This window comes from Crocodylus porosus, unplaced genomic scaffold (genome assembly GCF_001723895.1).
Source record: "Crocodylus porosus isolate Cpor-Errol unplaced genomic scaffold, CroPor_comp1, whole genome shotgun sequence".
NCBI classification, from domain to species: domain Eukaryota; kingdom Metazoa; phylum Chordata; order Crocodylia; family Crocodylidae; genus Crocodylus; species Crocodylus porosus.
Window position 1 is genome coordinate 17584385 of NW_017728925.1, and position 23026 is coordinate 17607410.

The 23026-nt window shown below is 41.6% G+C and overlaps 1 protein-coding gene across 4 annotated transcripts in view; it reads right to left on the reverse strand.

The window, feature by feature from the left end:
* Positions 1–3342: 3342 nt before the first annotated feature.
* STRBP (spermatid perinuclear RNA binding protein) overlaps positions 3343–23026 on the reverse strand; it is a 37327-nt gene continuing 17643 nt past the window's right edge. The window contains exons 5-17 of one of the 4 annotated variants that reach the window (XM_019541006.1): positions 22623–22714; positions 22105–22200; positions 21439–21550; positions 20870–20967; positions 20369–20480; positions 18207–18299; positions 17208–17407; positions 15329–15487; positions 13042–13176; positions 11934–12074; positions 9377–9500; positions 7192–7236; positions 3343–4388 (exon numbers count right to left, since the gene is read on the reverse strand). In XM_019541006.1, the coding sequence (XP_019396551.1) occupies positions 4312–4388; positions 7192–7236; positions 9377–9500; positions 11934–12074; positions 13042–13176; positions 15329–15487; positions 17208–17407; positions 18207–18299; positions 20369–20480; positions 20870–20967; positions 21439–21550; positions 22105–22200; positions 22623–22714 (1484 nt within the window). In that variant the 3' untranslated portion in view covers positions 3343–4311. Of the gene's footprint in view, positions 4389–7191; positions 7237–9376; positions 9501–11933; positions 12075–13041; positions 13180–15328; positions 15488–17207; positions 17408–18206; positions 18300–20368; positions 20481–20869; positions 20968–21438; positions 21551–22104; positions 22201–22622; positions 22718–23026 lie in introns of all 4 variants that reach the window. The other 3 variants (XM_019541005.1, XM_019541004.1, XM_019541003.1) reach the window with 3 other exon arrangements.

A 23026-nucleotide genomic window follows, 5' to 3' on the forward strand; every position in this document is an offset into this window, starting at 1 on the left:
AGTTAATCACCCTCCTCTCCGCCACACCAAAGCAAAATTGGCTATATGAATTAATTTAAACTAAAATAAATTTGGCCTCTGTAGATTTTAACTTTATCTGAAATATCAAAGCTTCTCCTTCTTCATTAGATTAATTTTAATAGCTTAGGGAAATGATTATTTTCTTATTAATTAGACAATATCAGCTATTTATCTTTACATTTTGATTCTGTTCACCTACAACTATGTTATGGCTTTCATTACAAACCAGGGTTATTTGCCCACTTTTTGCTTTTGATTGCTACACATTTTATACTTTTCCACTGGAAAGGAAAAACAAACAGTGCTTGATACTCAAAAGTATCAAGATAGCTAAATGTTTGGAGCAAGCAAAATAACGTCAATAAGACTAAGATTCTTTCATTTATACAGAGATATTTTAATAGCAGCAATTTCTTAATCTGAGACTAATTTTAGCAGCAAGAAAAACAGAAAGACAGATCTGAATTCAGACCTGTGGATTTTTTTTTAAGAATTTAAATTCTGAAATAAAATAAATATGTAATAAAAACTTATGCCATTGTCACATGATTGTGGGAGTTTAAAAACATCAATAAAAGTTTTCTTTAAGCTAAAAATAAAATCTCTTACCTTTTATACCACGATCTCAGCTTACAGTCATTACATTTCAGCCTATTTTATACAAGTGCATATGGCTATGAAGGTCCGGAGAGAATGAGAATAAAGTGACATTAACCTGCTGAAAACTGCTCAAAAGTCATAACCTGCAATATACAGATGTTCCAATAGCATTTAAACAAACAAAAGACATTCACACAGACTCCGATCCTTAATTATTGCTGATCACCAATTCACAATTTCAGACATGAACATAAAAGGTTTAGGGAAAAATCCCAGTAAACTTAGAAAAGCAAAAGTTGTTCTGAACTGAGGTTCAGCAAGTTCTAGGTTTTCATACTATTTGGTGAAGGTTTTGTAAGATTCTTAAGCGCTCCATTTCAGAGGTGGTCTCAGGCCTAACCTCTCCAGCTTATTATTAATGCAAGACATGGTAGCAAGACATTGACTTATGCTTTGGAGGAAAAACATTACATCTTTTTCCCACCTATCTGCTACATTTCATGCCTTAGGACATGTGCAAAGTCATGCAGCACCTATTGGTTCAAGAATGGCCACTGCAAGCCTTGGTAGCAATTTTTAAGTTAACACTGATAGTAAACATGCGGGTACAATTGGTCAGTTAAAATCCTGAATTATTTGAATGGTGAAAGCTAAAAGCAGAGTTAACTAACTAAATTGAGCGCCCCACCATTTTTTTTTTTTTTTTATTATTATTTTTTTTTATACAAAAGTACAGGTTTCGCACCTTGGTCTCTTCTTTCTGGATTGAAGAAATAACCAAGAGAAGTATATGCACATCTATTGTTTTGATTCCAAAGAAAGAACTGTTGTGCCTTGGTGTAAGTATTGCTTTTCATTAAAAGGATCTGAGTTCAGGAAAAAAAAATCTTTTCAAAAACGAAAAGTTCAGAGTTCCATATCTGAAGCTGAGACCCCTCAAAGCGAATCACGTTTGCTCTTGCTTTTAAGACCTCTATAAATAGTCATTTGGAGCCACACAACCTGATGGTTCTAGAAGTCAGAGAAGAAATCTTGAGGGCCCAAGTGAATAATAAAAGGTGCGATGCTGAGAGGCTGGCAATAGGGAGTGTCAATGAAAAAACCACCTACAGTGGGGGAGAGAGCAGAGAAGCAAAAAACTCGATGTTAATTTCAGAGATTCACTGAAGCTAAAGCTCCATTTAAATTTCTCTGCTCTTTCAGCTGTAAGTGGAATTTTCATTGTAAAATGGGCACTTTTAATCCTTTGAAGGTATTGAAACATCTAACACTTCCAAGGTTACCACTGTGTTTTTTTTAAACAAAGAACTGACAGCTCATTCATATTTTCAGTAAAGCAGAGAAATGTAAAATATGCAGCAACGGGGCAGGTTTACAATGTGGTTAGTAACTCCCAACAAATGACAAAAAAAAATAAAAAATGACTTCATATAAATCATCGGAAATGACGGCCATCATGTTGGAAAAGAGCATAGCGCCCTCCACCTATTCAACGAGTGGGGGAACAGGTTGCTTGGCAAGCAAATTTTCAGACTGTACAGAATTGATGCAGAAAAGATTTGGTTAGAAATTTGTGTGTCCAAAATTCATGGATTAAAAAAACAAAAGCAAAAACAAAAAACAAACAACTTTAACAACAGCCAATCAAGAGAACTCCAAAAAAGCAGGGATCTTTTAATGAATATTTGATTACTGAAAAATGGGCTCTTATCAGCCATGCTTTTTCTGCTCCGTGATGGCTTCCTTTCATCCATAGGCCAGCAAAACAAGTCAATGATTTATCAACACCACTCAATTTGAAGGTTCCCCCCACCCCAAGCCCCACCGTTTCTTTCAGCGCTAATGTAAAAGGTACTAATGGTAGACTCTCTGCTACTGTCAATAACAGCTACATATTTTATTAAAGTACCACCAACACTAAATGAAAGCAAGAGGTAGAGCAAGAGGAGAAATGTTTAAGATAGGAGCACATTCCTACGCACAAATACTTGGTTTAAAACAGGTGCTGTAGTTAATTCCAAGGGAAGCAGCGTGTTATACACTCCACCCCTTATTAGGCTGTTCAGTGATCATTCTCCCTCCTATGAAGACAGCCGGTGCTTTAAGTACCATACACCCCTGCCCCTTTTGAAAAGCCCGCCTTGCCCCTATCACAAAGTTTAAAAGGAGAGCAGAGTGTATAAAGGCATCTTCAAGACAGCACAAAATATTATAACAAACTAGCGAAAAAGCAACTGCTGGCCTCTGAATACAGAAGTACAACCAACAATGCTGTTTATTTTGTGGGGGTGATACCTTAATAAAAAGAACTTTATTTTCTTGTTAGAGCCCAAAGCACAGTAGCTTTTGTACATAAGCCTGGAAATACCACAGAGGCAGTAGGGAGTGGGTGCTCTGTCACTTCAGACAGGTGCACACACTCCTTACATAACAGACTTTTCCTTTGGTTTGGGCCCCAACTCGTATCAGAAGATACTGGCCTATGGCTGAAATGTGTCACTTTTCACAGCAGCACTCAACAAGAACTGGGACAATTAAATAGCAAGTTTTTATGGGGACCTTGTTGCTGCTTTAGATTCTTATAAATGTAAGGGGAAAAAGGAGAACTCTTTGTTTTAATGAGATTGACAACTAAAATACTATCTGTAAGAATGCTACATGGAAAAAAATCAAAGGTGAGTAGACAAAATCTTACAGAGTGAAGAAGGCCACAAGAACAAGTGCAACTTATTCATTTATTTTTTTTGTAAAAAAAAGAAACCAACTTTTGAACTCTAAAGAACTTATAACATTATTATTGTCCTTTCTCTGGGCAATACAGACTTAACTACGTATTCTGTGTACATAACAAAAGTCTTTGTATGGGAATTTCCCTTCTTTAATACAAGCTTCACACAGTATAACTGAATACAAAGAGACCACCTAATGTTAATAATTCCCTTTGTTTTCTTTTTCAGCATTTTGTATACAAATGATAAGCCTTCTTAGATAACTAAGACAGTGTCCAACTGACTAAGCCTTGCAGTATGCTGACTTCCTTGATTTTAAAGATGCTAAGGGAACCCTTTCAAGGTATTGATGCTTGGAAATATATAAAAAATAATAAGCTAAGACAATATTTAAACCCATATTTTTCTAGCTTTATTGTACACCTTAATATTTACAAAGTTAAATTTTAACTGAAACATTTCTATTGTATGACTTTCTTTCTTTCCTTTTTTTTTTTTTTTAAAATAACTACACCCTGTATTAAGTAGCCCTACAACAAATACAGGTTATTAACTGAGATCCTGTGTGACTGCATTAGGAAACAGGCAGTACTCTGTGTTACGACAAAACAGTTTATTTGTGATCAGTGTTTTATATTCTATACATCCTTCACAAATTTAATTTTACATAATCGAATACTTCATTTAAAATGTAAGGTTTAAGCTTCTAGTTCTTCCCTATAACAGAAGGCTGGTATAAGTTATTTGAAAATGAGGTAACATTTCACAGAACATTTTTTTCAAGTTTTAGAGAACTAAATTTGCATTTTGTTAAAATCAAAAAGTAGGAAAAGATGTTTCTTTACAAATGACTTTGCTCAAGTATGTGTTCAAAGAAAACAGGATAAAAAGGCTTTTTCTCTTCTAACATTCTGTACTGTACTGTGTTGTTCAATCAATAGGAATTAGCTTCTGCCATTTGCTAAAAGAATGAGTAGTGGGGAACAGGATATGTTGGGAATTTCATAACTGGTAACAGAACCATTCTCTTGGGTAAACCTACAGAGAGAAGAAACGGAGAGGACTCCAAATAAGTTCAATGATCCAATAAAGTCAGATAAAAGCTTACAGTAATGTTCTCATTAACCCTTTCCAGATGAGTCAATGCGTTTTTGAGGGCACTGAATCTTATAAGCAAAAATCACCTCCTCATTTTGTACTACTTCAGACAGGAGTTTAACATGCCATTGGCTTTCATCATCATCCTAATGTCTCTTAATTTAGAATGAGCAATGTATTTCAGAAGTAGAAAGTACCATGGTAGGTTGAAACAGACTAGATTTGAAAAGTTAATTCACGTTCTCATGAAGATAAATGATCAGGGCCATCTTGTTCAGCACCCTGAAGCAGTTTCACAGGTTAGTTAAAACCAGAGATTCTAGATAATAAAAGCTGCTGTGTGTACAAGGGAATTCTTATTGAAACAGCAGAGTTTTGACATCCTTGAGATCTGTTAAAACCAGGCACTGACACTCAAGTGTTAAATTCTGCATCTGTTTAGCCATTTGGTTTTTGTTCATATATTGAAGTGACAAATCTGGAAAGATTAATATTTGCCTAATTTCATGATTATTATAGCGTTCTTGTGGCCTCACAAACTTCTGCATACTTAAATGCTTTTTAAAAAAATGGTTTCTATTTAAGTTATATTGTTTAACCTATGTATCCATTTAGAAATCACAAAGCAGCAACAGCAGGTATTCCAGAGCACCAGATGATCAAAGTGAAGTTTCCCAACATGCAACAGCTTACAAAGGCAAAAAGACATGTTTACCTTACAGCCAAAAAAGCATTATCTCAGTACTTTGCATCACAGTTATAAGACATTAAACAGAAAAACTCTTTATGTGAAAAACGGGGGCTTCAGATTTCACAAGACTTTGAAGTCAGTGATACGTCACACATACACAGAGAAGTGACTAAAATCCAGGCTCCAATACAGATGTCAGTGAAAAAAACATGGAAGGAGAGGAAAGAAACCAACAAAGGGGATAGGAGAAGCACTGGAAGTGAAACCCCCAGTCCCACTGAAATCAATGAGAGCTTTGCCCTCAACTTCAGCTGGGCCGAAAGTTGGCCTTCATGTTCCCAATATGCAATTTATCTGCCTATGAAAGACATGGATGTGCAAGTACTAGCCGCCTTGGACCATGTCTTCTTGATGTTTCATCCAAGGATGAAGGCTTCAAAGGAATTACTTAAAACACCCACTGATGAGTAGGTCCCTCCATAAATATTTGTTTTCTTGTTGTGTGAATGATGAGATTCCCTTTATTTTAAGTAACAGCGCAGGAAAGATACAACACAGTATACGACTGATAGGGAACGCTGCTGTCAGCTAGTCAGTGTGAAAAATATGGCCAATCAATGGGGACAGATTTCTAGGAGGAGGGATCTGCTTCAGTCAAAGGAAATTCCTTAACTGAATTCATGCAGCTCCTTGGCATAGTCCCTTACTCTACTCCGCACCAAGAAGTATAGATTGGGAACAGCTCATTTTGATCCAACAAAGAGGGTATTTTAGACAGCCCCAATGAGAGAACAGCAGCATTTATGTCAGGGAGGTGTGCACAAGAGTCTAGCACATACCATTAAAATGAAAGACATTCCTTCCTGGGTATGGAAATCAAATGATCCAGTTCCATAATATTTCCCCAGATCAGATTCAGTTTTCACTCTTGTAATGTGGCTAGGGGAAGCTACTGTCTGGTACCAGTTTGATTTCAAATTAGAGGCAGAAGCAAACGTTAGAAGAATAAGGCAACATTGTGAGAGCACAGTGCACGAGCCGTGCAGGGCGAGTTCAGTTTGCCGTATGAAAAGGTGAGGCTGCTGGAGAACACTCGGGCACATTTGCTATTTGAGAGAGATGGGTCCCTACCCAGTTGTATATGACACGCTAAGGGGAACACTGGAACTGGCTCCAATAGACAGCACCTCATTTAACTCTGTGTTGCAACATATCACTGACTCCAAACTATTTTGCCCCCATTGCCACATAAACCTCATTCAAAGTAACCAAAAGGGCCAGTTAGGAAAAAAAAAAAAAGAGCTTTGTAAGTCTAGTAGGAAAAAAGTGGTGCGTGTGGCAATTAGTCGGGGGAAAGTGTTTCATCCTGGCTCTGGAGGATTTTAATCTGCAGGAAATGCATAGAACTGCCAGCCTCATTTTCCCTGGGTTTCTTAGCTCAAAGAGCAATGACAAGTTATGGTGCCCTATCATCCTTTTAGTCTGATCTCTAAGAACATAGCCTACAAAAAGAGAGTCATTTAACTTGTCCCAAGAGGCAACATTTAGCCTGCAACCCTATAGATGCGTCTGGATTGATGATCTTTGATTTACTGGACATTTTACACATCTGACTGCAGTAAGGGGATTTATCCACAAGTTCTCTAAAACTTAGTTTCCATCCTTTTACCCATATTTTGCCAAGGGGCATTAAAGAATTACTGCTCAGAGATGCTGGGTTTGGCCCTTAGGTATTCTTTGAATGGAGCACAAGTTGGCTGTAAAAGGTAATAGAACTACTTAAATATTCAGTTTCAGTATGAAAGGGAACAAGCAGTTAGAACAAGCAGTCCTTCCACAATCAGGCAAAGCATAGGCAAAAAGCTGCTCCAACCAAAAAAGAACCACAAGGTTATGGCACAGAGTTAAATGTCATCATTGTGTTCAAAGAAAACGCTGGTTTCTGTATCTGTCTCTCTCTTGCAAACCCTAGACAAATATTTTGGTTTTGAGAGGACTGCCAAGGTAGTTCTGATACCCCTTCTAGCTCAAGCAATTAATAGACGTACGTACCGTAGGCTGGTGCAGCTGTGCTATACCCATATGGTGCCCCATAGCCTGAAAAAAAAAAAAAACAGAGCGAGACGGGGTTCATTCCCTGCTGCACTCAGAATCAGAGTTTGCAAATGAACACGCATGGACCCTTCAGGGGAACCAACCTGGGCATGTGCAAAACAGGGCATTCAAAAACACTTAGCACAATTCAGGAGTAGTTCTTCCAGGTGGCTGCCTGGAGAACAGAAGCTCAAGCAAGCCCTGAAGCTGCCCAACACTACTGCTGTTTTTAAAAAAACCTCAGAGTAGAAGAGTGCAGCTCCCTCTTTCAGTTCCTCTTAACACTTTCTTTCTAATTAACAAGAGTACACAGCAAAAGCTAGCCAGGCTCAGTTTACAAACACCATCTCCCCCTACAAATATTGATACGACTTCACGTGGAAAACAGCCACTTCCCTCAGTTCCCCATTTTAGAAAGACGACAACACTGAAGGCCTAAAGTAAATGCCAAGATCCTCATCAGTAAGGATTTTGCAAACAAGAATCCACCATCCCATGGTACTCCGGAGAGCACGTCTGGGAATCTCTCAAACCAGCAGGACGAGGGAGAAGTACGTGAAGTGAAAGGGTACATTTAGTTGCTGAATAAAAAGACAGGCAATAGCATTGATCTTGGTCACTACTGCTTGCTAGTACATTCAGGACTTAACACCTTCACTACTGGAAGGAGACTTTTTATCTGCCTCTAAAAATGCCTTTTTGGGAAGGATTAGGGATAAAGAGAAAGTACTTAGGAAGGCCAAGAGAAATAAATACTTAACAAGTACAATGACTGGGTAATTAAACCTGTTTCTGGAAAAACTCCATGCTGGCAAGGATCATGCCTCTAGCAGGTTAAATGTCTCATAAATGACTCCTCAGGCAGAAAAGCAGTTCCAGAAACAATGTTAAAGTCCATTAAAAATGAATTACTGGTTTTTAATATTTATAATTACATCAACCTACAGAAACAATAAAAACATCAAGCTGTGGATGGCACCAGGAAGCAAATATATTGAACAACAGGGCTGCGCTTTTAACATTAGGAACCACTGGAGGGTGCGCTTAGGTGATTATGCTGCACCTAAACTGTTGCAGAAATGGTGAGAAACATTTTACTGTGCACCTCAGATCTGGTAGCAACAGGTCTACTCCTGGTGGTTTCTCACTTGCCTTTGGGAGTGAGCAGTGGAACCACCTGATGAGCGACTTACCTGTCTCTTGTAACCAGCAATATGAATTTAAATGGACTGTCCACACACAAAACACCCGTCAGCTTGGACCTGTGCTTCGTCCGCTTAAGGCAACATGCCGGAAAATGTAGAGCGACATCAACCAGAACATGAACTCCCCGACTGAAGTCTTCCCAAATATAGCAACTGTCAAGAGATGTCACTTCCAACCTATGTGGCCTGTTCTCAAGAGCATGATCACTCCCGAGCCTGCCAGGAGACTCCTTACAGCCCAGTACCTGGAATACATGCTGGCACAGGAGCACATCCCAGTCAACACCCTTTTATCAGGGGAGCTAGAGGAGGGCTGTGGAGGAAAACCATCAGGAGGCAAGGCTCTTCTGCTCACCAGGAAGCAACTCACACAGGACAGCGTTTTGATTTTTAGATGCACAAATAACGCTCTTCTCCCTCTCTGCCGAGGGTGATCGTGTAGTGCATTTAGTATGAAGTATTTTTTGTAAAGCCAGTCCTAACACTAGCAGGTGCATTTGTGCAGGAGGCTTCCTGACTGGGCAGGGAGCTCTCGGAATCGGCGTCCCCGGCAGGAGCTCTCAGAAAGGCAGAGATGAGAATTACAGAGCCCGGGAAGAGGGCTTGGTGAGGACAGTTATTTGCTCATTTTCTGTGTGTAAGCAGCCACAAGCTCTTTGCCTACAAGTGAAGTATGTTACCAGCTCTATACAGAATCTGAGTTTTCTTCCTTATATTTAAAACACACGCTACTGCTCTTCCTCTGCCTCTTCCATGCTACAAAACACAATAAATCACCAGGGTGGTGGAGCCTGGCCCAGGGGGCTAGACTAGACAACCTCCTAAGGTCTGTTCCAGCCTTACATTTCTATGATACAGAGAGGACTAGGCCGGCACCCACAGTTTGTACAAGGACAGCCAGGATCGAGAAACCCTTAGCTATTAGTGTTGTGACATACCTGGTGCTAAGTATCCAGTAGCAGTGGCTGCCCCAACAAATGCCCCTCGTGTTAAAGCACCCCGTCCTCTGCCTCGAGCAGCCTGGACCGCTGCAGAAACAGCTGTATTTACAACTCCTTTAGTCTGTGCAGAATAATAAAAATGGGGAGGACTTAGAACCCGAGAGAGCGCGAGCTCTTGCACACACCAAGCAATCCATTTTAATAACAGCAACATCATCAGTATTTCCCCTAAACTGTACTCATCAGGCCAGGCTTGTTAAGGACAATACTCACCCACTTGCTCCATTCGGCAGTCAATCTCTGGAGAGTTTGGGCTCTAGTACAGACTAGGTAACGTATATACACAAGTAACCAAACTTACCAGTTTACAGAATGCCCGAGTGCTACCACTAACAAAATAATAAACCATCTTCACTTGACTCAGCTAGGAGTTGGAAGCATAGACAGTCACTGCAACAAGGCTTGATTTGCACATTACATCATCAAAAATCCTTGACACTGTTGAGAAAGTCAAGCGCTGGAGGAAGGGAAACTGTCAGCCCTACTTCTGACTCCAAACCTCTCCTGAATTTAAAGCATCAGTGTGGTCTGCCTTGGCTTTACCTCCTGAGATACTAAACTCAGAGCCAGGACCAATTAGGTCAGCGGAGAAAGACCAGAATGGTGTGTTTTCATATGTATATAAAGATTCCCCTGTAACACATCCAGGGTTACTACACTGGAGCCAGGATTTCCCCCCAATCTTACAGCTCTCATAAATAGAAAATCAACACACACAAGCACTGGATGAGATTTTAAAAAAAGATGCAAACCTACCATTAGGCTCCTAATGCTATGCCTCTAAGCCTTTCTGGTGGCCAGATTTTTTTGAATTGTTGAGTGCTCAGCACCGAGAGTAGGTGCTGACAGCAGCTGTCAAGCAGTCTACACATTTGAAAGCAGGGCCATTTATTTTGGTTCCTGTACTTTAGACATCTAGGCTGGTATATTTAGATTTGTTAAAATAAGATTTAAATGTGAAACACATTTGCTACCCCCCCGGACTAGCATGCCAAATATCAGTTTATAAATTGGACAGATCTTTCCCTTCACTGCCCCCAAAAAAAGAGATTTTGTATCAAAGACTCACCAGCCTACTACCATTCTATCATTGTTACCGAATGTGGAGTCTAAAGGTTAAAAATGTTCACTTTTATTTGTATGCCACCAGAGCCTGTTCCCTTCAGACACGGCTGAATGAATCCCTTGCCTTCTCTCCATTTTGGTACAAGTATCTTATTCTTTAATTACCTTCTGGCTCCATCTGCTTAGCCTACTTGGTAAACACCTTTTCTCAATTTTCCCTTCTGTTTTTAAAATGCACGATAGACAGAGCAGCGTAAATGCCTCATTGTAACCACAGGCTGAGCTGGCCGGGTCTCTCAATCACCAGGCCTCCACTTTTCTAGCCCAGAGTCTGCGTGCATGCTTTGCTCCACGTAATTGCAGAGGCCTGCTCTGCCCTAGCAGGCAGACAGACCACCTTGTGTGGCAGATCAGAGCACTTCATAAAGCGAGCACGGCTTCTTTCAAGAAGCTGAGCGCGAGAAGTGGCAAAAAACCCATCAAAGCATGAAGGAGCCGGGGATCTGAGCTTGTTTTCATTTCTTAGCTGCTGTCTTGATAGGGAAGAACAATCTTCATGCATTGGATTATAAAGCAATAATGGAAGCTGAATGGGATGTAGCAACTGGAGGTCTCAGTGAGTAAGCCTGGGAGAACTGCTATAACCGTAATCATCACATACAGAATTTACGGAGGAAATACAATCAGTCGGTAATTTCTCTGAGCATATCTGACTCTATGGCAGGACGTAGCGTAAAATGCATTTTTCCAAAGACTGGAAAAATCCTAATTCCAATTAATCTGCACAAAGGAGATCAAAGCTGTAATTGTCAGGGCTTATTTCTGAGTGCAGCTCTCTGGAGGAAGCATGCTGGTGATCAGCTTTCACTCTGCTCAACATGAATCTCGCAGAAATGAGCAGGCATTGATTGTAGCTCTCAGGAACAATTTTCCTGATTCAGATAGTTAAAAAAAATCTCATGGAGAAAGGAGCTTGCAGTGAAACTTTCACTACACAAGTCTTCCGTCATCCAGGAAAGCCTTGTGTTCAAGAAGGGGAACCCTCAAAGACAAGGAGTATAGCCCACTGGGCTAGGGATCAGACCGGAGCTCTGGAGACCTTGCCTCTGCCACTGATTCAGCCACTGACCGGCTGCATGGCCACAGGCCATATCCCTTCTTTTTCCCTGCCCCTTTCCTCCCACATTGCTCTAAGCTTTTTGGGACAGGAACCGTTTTTAACTAGATGGTTAGACCTGAGATAACAGACTCCCCATGTCAGTGGGGCCTCTCAGTACTACCATGACAGAGTATTAAAAATGAAAACAAGCACTGACACAAGGATGCATGAAATCAGTACACTGAAGCAACCTGTCTCCTTGCAGCAGCTGTGACTGCTACCCCTAAAGCTGGACTGGTTTTACATACAGAGACTAGCTGGGGTCCTTACCTGAGGGAGAATCTTCTTTTTCTTGTTGTTTGCTGCATTTGGCCCAGAAAACAGCTTCTCAAGCGCTGCTAAAGCGGCACTAGCTTTTGCTACCTTCTTATTTGGGCCTGCACCTCTGAACTTCTGCCCATCTACTTCTACCTGGAATGGAGACATGAATTTATACCCAGCATGTCTCCTAAAGGCAAGCTGTTCTCAGCTGAAACCAAAACCCATTTGCAAAGAATTTAAACAGGGAAATTCACTGTTACAAATAAAATAAGCTTGTATTTCCTTCAGGGAACACAGAGCACTATATGGTTGAGATTAAGACCAGCAGCTCTGCACAGCAGGTAAAAGGACATGTCAGTGATTACTTGAACAAGGATGCAGAACCCCATTTCCTCAAGAGGAATTTAATGAGTGACATGTATTTACTTGGGGTAGACTCTGGCCCTCACACTGGAGTCAGAATCATTGCACTTAGGAAGGCTGCCATGAGGTCTTTTATCAGCCCGGACCTTCGGTTTAGGCCCCATGCAATATATGCTCCTAGGAAATATTGCTGGATTTGAAGGCATCCTTGTGCCTGCCACCCCAATCAATACCTTGCACCCCCCTTGGATTTTCAAGCGCCTATATGATGGGTGCTTCTTGGTGATGGAGATCTGCCTTGTAATTTGCCTTAGAGCAGCCCATCAGTACTGTGCTGAGTGAGCAATATTGTTGTTGTAAAGCAATATTGAGACAGAGGCTAAATGGACTCTGCTGTATCATTCCTATGCACTGTTGAACTGAAAACAAGAGGGTCAAACCAGGTCAGACCCAGGGCTGCCAGGACTGTTTGTGAAACCTGCAGCTTGGTGGGCCATGTTGTATAAACTGCATATTCTGCGCTCTCCCCATCTGGACAGGGATGTGCTTAGCAGCTTTCATAACCCAACCTCCACTCCCACTGTATTACCCGCCTTCTCCCCCACAACATCCCACAAACAGCGTGGCTTTAGGAGAGATCGAAAACTGAAAAGATTTTCATCCCTGCTGTGCACCGTGAACATCGGACAGCTCCAAACTGCAGAGAACCAGAGAATTATTAACAAAGCCGCCTGCAGAGCCCTGCTTCACTCACCTCCATTACAAAGCGCTTATCATGGCTCCCACCTGTCTCGGAGATGAGCTCATACTTAAGACCTCTTCTTTTTTCGTTGAGCTCCATTACTGGGTTTTTGCCACTCGCCGTGAGAATAGGGCCCTGAGTTCTTACCTGCTGAGGCACGTGCAACATTTTAGAAGCTGAACTTCCCTGAATGGCAGATGCATATCTACATTAAGTCAACATAAAACCACCTCACGCCTACCTCTCTGGAAGACACCAGAGTTTATCACCTTCCTTCTCAAACAGTTTGTTCTTCTCAATACAAGGACCTTAACAGGCTCTCTAAAGACAGACTTGCAATGGAGAGCATTGCCAGAGCTTCTGCACAACATGCTGCAACTGAGCAGTAGGCAACAAGTACTCTGCTCCATAGGGGTTCCTGCCCCAGCCTTCCTGTCTTCAGAATCAGAGATATCACTGCCCATTCATCTCAGGCTACAGCAAGCAGTGAGCTAGGTAGCTGCCGTCTTCATCGTTAGTCATGATTATCTTTGCAATATGTAGTGTCAGGCCGTTGGCTGCCCTGTGAGGTTCAACCCAAAGGGCATCCAAGCTGAAGCTGATGCCAGCGTGTCAAATTTCTGGAAAGCAACTGCTACACAACTAAGGAGAGATTGCCTTTCCTAACCCTGCACATCTCTGTTGCTTCAGCTACCTATCCGCTTGGCATTTTTGAGCTGACTGAAGAAACTGCAGAACTTGGGTCACGTGTTACAGTAGCTTCAGCTGTAACTATTTTGGGGGAGAAATGCAGAGACAAGCAGCCAGTGCCCTCATTAAACTGCATTTTAACCCACTCAGTTGGAAGCATAGCAGCTACACAAAAAAAGGAGAGAGAGAGACACGAAGGGGTCCAGGACAAGATTTTCAGACTCAATTTTGTGCGCGTGTCCCGTTTCACCTCCGCCTGACCCCCCCCCAAAAGGCAGCTATCCTCCAAAATTCAGGTCCCATGAGGGTGTCAGACTTTGGTCACTCAAAGACATGAGTCACTTTTGAAAATCTTGGCTCTTGTAGACCTATTTTCATGTTTTACTGAAGAAGCAGATAACATTTCTGTAGCTAAAAATGAACAGGCAAAGATGGTAAATTTAGAATATTCTATTTCTTTTTCTAAAAAGGTTTTACAGGACTAATATGTGAAATTGTGATGTTAGTGATTGCACATTGTCTGACTCCTAGTTTTAACACATTTAAATAATGTGCTTTCAAGCAGAAGGAAATCCACATTTCAACATACTGGAAAAATATCTACAGAACAGAAAGATTACTTATGTTTATATTTATAGCATGAAAAGCACTTATTTGAAAGAAGCATTACATCTAAAAATAAGGCAAGAATCTATATCTGTTTATCTGTACAATCCCCTGAAAACCTCAAAGATACCAGGCAAAGCAATTATATAAATATAAAAGCCATCGCTTCGTGTTTAAGCACAAACACTTTTCTGGAATCCCTGGGGATGTTAAAGGACAGTTGTGGAGATCAGGAAAACCTTGAAGACAACCAAGTGTATTACCTTTGAATCTCCTGATTCACCAGTTAATGATAACCGTTAAATAACGGGACATATTATTAAGAAAATGATCAGTGTATAACAGACTGTAGACTCCTCACACTTTTGTACTTACAAATTTAGTCACTCATATTTTTAAATGCAGAATATTCAGATGGACAATGTGCTCTTTACAACTCCTTAGCCAAGCAACTAGAAAACTCAGTGAATGTGTGTACAGATTGTAACATTTTCCATGTAGTCCTTTCTTAGTCCGTTCAGCTGTTACAAGTACACATAAAGCTGCTATGACTTTAAAAATGAACTGGGATATGTTTAAACAGACTTAGACTGCTATTTTCTGTACTTTGATCAATCTCTAGATACTTAACATAAAACAGCTCTAAAATAGTGCTTTACGACAAAATAGGAAGGCACCAATTTATTCGTCTTGTAAGAGTCTAAAATCCACAACCAAAATAGGTCTTCCTTGTCACAGGTGCCACATGTGGGCAAAACAGATGCAGGCCTTGCCACAAAGACCCTGCAGTGTAAACAGGATGATTTTCTCTGACTTGTCCTAACTTCACATTTTAGGATGAGGTGCATAAGAATTAAGTGATTTGTGATCAAACAAGAAGCCTATGGCAGATCTAGGACTTGGAAACCAGATTTTCCCAATCTGAAGTCCACTGCCTTTACTGTAAGGCCATTTTCCTCAAGTAAAACCCCCACTCTTATCGACTTCTCAGGGGAATACCCACCTCTAAGGTAGTGGAGGTGTCGACAGTAGGATTTCCAGTATTATTGCTTGAGATTGAAGACACCGTCTCATTTTTACCTTCATTATCTGACTTTTCATCAGAGCTCATACATTCAATGTCTGCATCAAAGCCAGTGGGGTAGCCCATTGCTTGTAACACCTATACAGAATAATGTTAAGTGAAAGGTAAAACCATTTAGGGGGTTGAAAATGAATGCAAGACCAACTATAAGGCAGCGTAAAAGATCTCATGTCAGAAGACATCTCTTTGAAGTGTGTTTTTTCACAGAGTTAACCTACAGAAAAGTCCAGAGCCAATGGGAAAGAGTGGTTCTAGGGGCCCTCCAACTTCAAATATAGTGCGGATATTTTAGTCTGAAGTGGAGAAGCTGGTCATGAATGCTGTTCTCCCAACTAAGCCTACCACAGAAGAGTAAAAACTACAGGATGGGGAAGCTGGGTACAAAGCAGATAAGCTGTACACTATGCTGGTCAGACCACAATCATTGCGTGACATTACTTGATAGTGGGGCCAAGAAGTACTATTTGTACCCAAACTCCTTTGAGATCAGCACACAAGTCTGCAGAACAAAGAGGACACCTGACCCATCTGGAGAACTGAAACACAGCACATCTGCTCAATGGGAATGGCGCAAGTGGTTCTATTCTGAAGGAAGCAGTGAAGGTTCAAGTGCAGCCCAGTGATACCTGATCCTACCCAGAACGCAGCACTACTGGAATCCAGCTCTGAGAAAATCTTCCCCACCTCTGTAGCTGCTTTATTAATGCCAGCAAACATATTTTTCCAAATTATTGGTACAAGGAGCAAGCTGTGTGGCAGAGAACACAGGAAAAAGGAAATCTAGGCTAATGAAGTTACTGGTCACTTCATATGCACATGGCAGCTGGGAGAAAATGGTCTCCTCCAGGACCTGGGAGGCCCAGAACAGCCCTTGGGGAGAAGGGCCAAGATAAGTCAACATTCTTTAGTGTTTAATGGTTTAAAAAAATACTGATGCAGGGCAGATGCACACACACACACAGAGCTACTTTTCCTGCAGAATGATACATTTTATCAAATAATTTGGGGTACTTTGAACATGAAAGCTCATGGGACAATGGGATTTTTGACTCTTAGATCAAAGGAAAACAAACTTGCAGGAAGAACCTTCTAAAAAGAAAGCTTTTATTCAAAACACAAAGTAAATTGTGGAGTATGACAGATGGGCTCATTTCTCTTGCCACTGCAGCTTGGCAAACTCTTTTTTTGTTTTTGTTTTGTTTGCAGTTTGCAGATAACTCTTCCCTCCCTTCTCAGCAGTGCACCAGGCCAGATCCAGTACTGCAAAGTGTGAACTGTTTGCATGTATTAGCACAGGGGTAACCCTAGTGGTAGTTCCTATTTACCACCCAACAACTCAAATCTCTTGATGCTGTACCAACTCCAGCTCCCTCCTACAGAGCTCCTGCAAGGGGCAACACAAGAATGCCTCAAGCAACCTTGTCAGGATGGATTAAGCTGAGACCAGTTATGACTCATCATTGTCTTATTTTAACTAACCCCTGTGATGCACTAGGTGCTCTCCAAATGCTCGAGATGGACACATTCCCTGCACCAAGGAGCTCACGACCCAGGGACAGAACCTCACACAGAACTGGGTGGAGGAGACAACAGAACAAGTTGTCATTCTGGCATCTGACCAGCACTCTTTGAAAAAGGCCCAGCTAAGCTTTGAACAAGCTGCTAATAGTTGATGCAGACAGCCCACCCTTTTGGGAGTTTGCCCATTGCTAGTTCTAACCAAATCCTGCACTCTTTTCCAAGGTCTGGAATTTGAAATAGCCAGCTGAACTCAGATTCAGGTCCATCTCTGCCTTACCTTTACTGCCACATGGAGTTTGGCTGTTTTCTTAGAAGGTCCTGATGCTTCATATGTTGTACCATCAACATCTACAGACATGGTGAAGACCGGGGCATGGACTGGACCAGACTGTGACAGAAGCTTATACTGAAGACCTGGCCTGATTTGGTTCAGCCTCATCAAAGCATTCATGAGATCTATTGCTTTACTGTCTAGGACTGTTACAGGAGGGCAGGGAGAAGAAAGAGAGGGAGATTAATAAATGAAATGGAGGGAGAAATAAAAACATTTTTCATTTTTAAAGCACCTTCCACTTGAGGAGCTAAGTGTGAACTTCTAGTGGTCCACTTTGCTGGTTGGTTTAACCACAGCTACCCAGCCTCTGGTGCTGCTGCAAGCTTAGAACTCTGTTGAAATTAAAACTGGGATTTTCCTGGCTGCCACAAATGAAAGCAAAACTTCACAGGTGATGAAGAACCTGGAAATGCCTGCAGCTAGGTTTCAGATGAAGAATCCCCAGGTTCACTCTTATCACAGTAATCCAAAGAAAGCTCTCTGTGCACATCTCACGCTTCATCTGCTTGTGGAATAAGCACCTACTTTCTCTTGGGATGACGTGTGCTATCAGGCACCTGTCCCAAGAGTGCCCGTGTATGAATAGCTGATAGATAGACTGTGAGACTGTGCTGTAGTTTCTTGAAAGACAATTTTCAGACGTTACAAATAAAAATACCTCAATTTGTTAGATTACTCTAGTCTTAATGCCAGCTGCTACAGTAACCTCATCAGTAACTTGAGCCCTTCAGTTAGTACTAAGTCTGGACAAAGGAATTCAACCCACCATAAGAGCAAATGTATTTGAAGCTCTGAGCACAGCAGCATGGAAAACGCACAAACATTTCATTACTGAAGCTCTTTCACATGCCATTCCCACTAACACTAAGCAGCCTTTGAATCAGCTCCTATTGTAACCAACAATGCCCCCTTGAAGCAGGAACAGATAATAGCTGCACTTACTTTTTCTCAAGTTGCGCTTCATCTTTTTATTTGGATCTTTATCATCCCCTACTCCATCTTCAAATGGCCTCTTCAGAGCAGAGGAGCCTGCACCTGAAAGATAATTCTTATCACATGGACTTGCTAGTCCACCAAAACAAAGCAACAATCCCATAACTTCAGTCTGATTAGCCCTGGATTACTCTCTGCTTCAGTGTCAACCTTTCAACTAAGAACCACCCATCTGGAGGTCTACATATGATAGCAGAGAACTCGGGCTTTTCACTCGCCATAAAGGGTCAAACAATAAATCTATTCATTTCCGTTGTTACCCCCACTTGTCTGCAATGTCAGCCAGTCAGCTCACATATGCAAGCCTCAGACAGCAAGGACAAGTATCATTAGATACATTCTGATCCACACCAGACATTATCTGGAAATCTCCACTTTAAATCCAATAATTTTCACAAATGAAACAGCTGGTTATTTTAAAATAGCATTCTGCAGGGGAGATGAATTCAAAGATGCAAGAAAAAAAATTCAAATATTGCATTTCTGCAGACATTAAGATTTACTGTAATTGGAGGCAGGACAGTCTGAAGTAAATATATCTTAGCTTCCGTCACCATCTCCTCAGTACTGTATTTAATTTGCATTATTCCATATCTAGCATGTGCCAGCCACCAGGCTGCTGACGCAGATAAAAGTTAGCTGGACAAAACCCCCACCTTCCTCATTTGATCCCATTGTACTTTTACCAGTAAGCCAACTTCCGCTGCAGCACACAACAGGTCTATTCTTTAAGCCAATTATAATGGAGCAGGTCAGGAACACTCCTGAGCTCAGCATCCACCAGGTGAAAAAAAAAAATCTCCATCCATCATTTACTATAAGAGAAATAAAGTCCCTGTAATACACAGTGTCACTGGATCAATGTTCTCACTTTAAAAATAAATGGTGGGGACTGGCCTCCCCATTATCACATGGCACAAGCCATTATTTCTGTGACAGTTCCAACACCAAAAGACATGATCTCTTAATTATAAGAGGGCCAGAATGGAGCAAAGAGGCTAATAGGATGCATTCATCAGACCCTATTACCCAGACTATGCTCTCCTAACCAATGAAGGGAGAAAGCTAATAGGTAGAAAAGGATTTTTTTTAATGCTTACAGCTTAGCTACATATGTACTTTGGCATCTTCGTGACAGAGCGCTCATCCCTCAGCGTATTTCATTTACCTTGGTCTGCAGCACCTGCCTGACATCTCTGCTATATAGACCTCTAACCGTCTCCACTATCTTAGTTCTGGGTAGAAAACATTTCGCATTAATCCCAAGGTTTAAGGGGGCATGAGTGTAAATGTGGGGGAGCGGGGGTAACAGTGACCAGGATCCACTTGCATATATTTTTGCATGTTTTGAATTCAAAACAATGCCTCTGGTGTATTTTTGGAAAATGTTATTCAAAAACTGGAAGCTTACAAAAAATAAGCTCTTCAGGTTAGGTTACTTGACAAAAAGAAATGGAATCATATCAAGAAGCAGCAGGGGAGACTAAACAGTTACAGCACTGATCAGATGTCTAATACAGGATCCATTTTGTCCATTCCTACAGGTACCGATTAAGATCAAACTCCAGAGGTTCCCATACAAACACAGGTATTGTGAACCTACAGCTGAGATTGCCAAAATCTACTTCATCTTTGATGTTTGATCTACGGTGACAACTGGACTAGTGCTGCGTTTAGACGGAATATCAGGAAATTCATGTTTTATTTGTCTTTCCACCCCTAAGGGCTTCTTTGCAGTGAATCTTTTCAAGGACACTGATCTAGTAATGCTTATTTGGCTCATCTAAAGGCTCTCTTTCCACAGCATAAAGGAGACTTAAACATTACTTTTACTCTGCATGCCCCAAGGAGGGCTTGTGTTGGAAAGAAAAGACACCAGATATACCACAGTAAAACTCTATTTCCCTTGGCGTGCTGTATGTTCTTGTAATAAGCAGAGAGAGATGTTAGATTTTCCTTTAACAGTGTAATAATTTTTAGAGAAACCTTCTTCTGATGCACAGAGCATATAGCGCAGAGAAATTTCACTCTGGCCAAGAGAAGTCAAGCACACAGTTTGCTTTCCAGCCTGTGTTTTTCACCAGGTCCCCCAGGAGTCAACCAGCACTTACCTTCTTTGTCAGCTACTGACCAGGAGTATTTCTGAAATGATTTGTTTGATGGGAGGGGGTCCATTTCCAGCACCTTATAGATCTGACCAAAGGCTGATAATCTGAGCGCATGCTGGAAAGTGAGAATAGAAATGAGACTTACTTCACAGCAGTGCTTTCCCATGGGCATCTGTGCTTCTCATGATACCTATAGGCACAATGTGAGAAAGGACTCTGATCTTTACAAAAGGCAATAGTTTCACAAAACCCAAGTTAGAAACAACTATTTCTGGGATGCACTACATGTTGTTCAGCCCTGGGCGGGGAGCCCACACAGGCTATAAGTGGATATCAGACAGCCCACAGACACAGAGCTGCCTTTTCTACCATTTTCAAGACAAGGCAGGGCTTGAGAACAGCTCTCACAAGCCTGCCAAAAGCAGCCGCCATCCTGAAGAAAAGGGGCGAGAGGATCATAAAGTCTCACCAGGAACAGCCAGGTCCCTGAAAGAAGATTTCTACCTGAGCGCTGTGTGTAATGGCTTCTTTTTGCTGAACTGTCATATAGGACATGGCATCTGTTGGCTCCCGCTCACAGGGATCATATAGACCAGGGCCCCCTACAAGGGGAAAGCACACTGTTTAGGAGGAATGCAATGAATGGGAAGACTGCTGAGTCAAGAAGGCATAAGTGCATGAAAAATGTGCAGAGCCCCAGACTTGTCCATCTTGGGGAACAAGATAACCCAGGTTTCTAAGAGTTTAAAGGTTAAGACTTTGGGGGAGTACAACAGGGTAGTGGACTGACTGCAATATGTGGAACTGTGCTAGCAGGCCCTCCAGTCCACAAGCAGCAGTTCTGGGGCACACAGCCCACCCACCATCCCCTGCTAGTTCCTGCTCATCATGTGTAGGTGACAGCTAGTACCTTTAAAACCATGGAGCATTCCAATTTCTACTGATCCCTACACTAAGCCACCCTCTAGGCGCAACGAAGCACAGGCATGTCTGTGCCTACCAGATTGAATCAGGCCTCCAAAAAAACAAGCAGATCAGACTTTTGAGCTATGGAAGTTATTGTGGGCCCTTACCGGGGAGCAGGATTCCAGACGCCAAGCATTCCATCACTCGTCGCAAGGCCTCTCCAGCACCCAAGGGTCTATTGCAAGTACCTATAGATTTTTCACATATAAGCTCTAGTGGCTGCAAGATATTAAGTTACAGTTAGTATGGGTGCCAGGATGAACACAGTTCCAGTTCAACACGAGAGGTCAGTTCTACCCAAGGAGAGGTGCTGCCCCCATACACCCTCGGAGTCTTCTTCTTTGGACTACCCCACGGCAGGGTTGTTCCCTGTGGAATGGGACCAACATCTCTGCTGTAGCTGTTTGCCCTCAGTCTATAATTCCAAGGTTATCCAGACCAGCCACTACAGCCAGACACCAAAAGATCCTAAGTCTGTGGCAGGGAGTGAGTCCCAAAGAACATGCAGCATGCTGCAGACACAGCTGTGTGGTATGCCCACACCACAAAATTACCAAAACCAATGTAAGCACCCCTCTCTATCCTCACTTCTGCAATCCAGCACTTTTCTAAGCAAACCAAGGATGGCTCTAACAGATGCAGCAAGGGAAGGGAAGGGAAGGGCAGGGCATGCTGCTGCATTTGAGCCCTCTAAATTCCTTAGTCTTACGGCCACATAGCGAAGTCTTAGAAAGTTAGACTCTGTTGCTGCTTCACCCTCTTTCTGTACTTACCCATCCTTTCAGTGGTGCCCACGTGGGGACTCTGTTGCATAAATCACGCAGAATACGTAGGACAATTACACATGATTTTAGTCCATTTGCCCTGGCCTAAAACAAACAAAATGGTTCCAGTACACCCACAGACAGCTAGCCTTCAACTTTGCTTTTTAAATGCACACAGTCCTGGGGTAGGTTCTTTAATATGATTACTAATTAGCACTTAATCAGTTTTCATGCAAAATAAAACAAAAGTTACAGAAAAGCAAAATATTTCATTTTCTAGAAAGGCAGCCTTAATAGTAAGGGAAAGCATAATGCTAAAATTGCTTTTGTAGCCTCATGACAACACTGTACCAGTTGGCTATCTACCTACTAGTCTCACTTTTACAGTATAGCATTTAGAATTCGGAGTTCTAGACCTTTGTTCTAGAGGGGCTAATGAGAAATTAAAGGAGGCATTAAACTTAAAAGCGTCTCAAATTAAACTTCATAAGGCTACAATAACAATAAGGTAAGAACAAATAGCCAACCTGAAACCATTTGGCGTGCCGCAGAGACGCCAAGGCCTCCAGGCATTTCTGCCTGTCCAATAAGTCCGGAGGATCTTTCATCGCAACATTATCTACTGGTAAAAATGGGATAAAAAGAGACAGATACAATTTGACCAAGGGGTTTCTGTCACAGTACATAAAAGAGCGGCAGCATCTCAATGAGCTAATAAGACTCCCAGAAAATTTTTAACTTTTTTTTAAGTGCACTGTGTTATTTAATTCAAACAAGGCATTAAAAAAGTAGTAAAAGTGCACATATGCAAGAGAAGCAAAAGGCATTCACTCCTTATACAAAAATCAATGGCCACTGCTACAGACAATCTGGGATCTTATTAAAAATGTAGGACACATTTCAGGGCAGAAAATAGCTATGTAGCACTTTT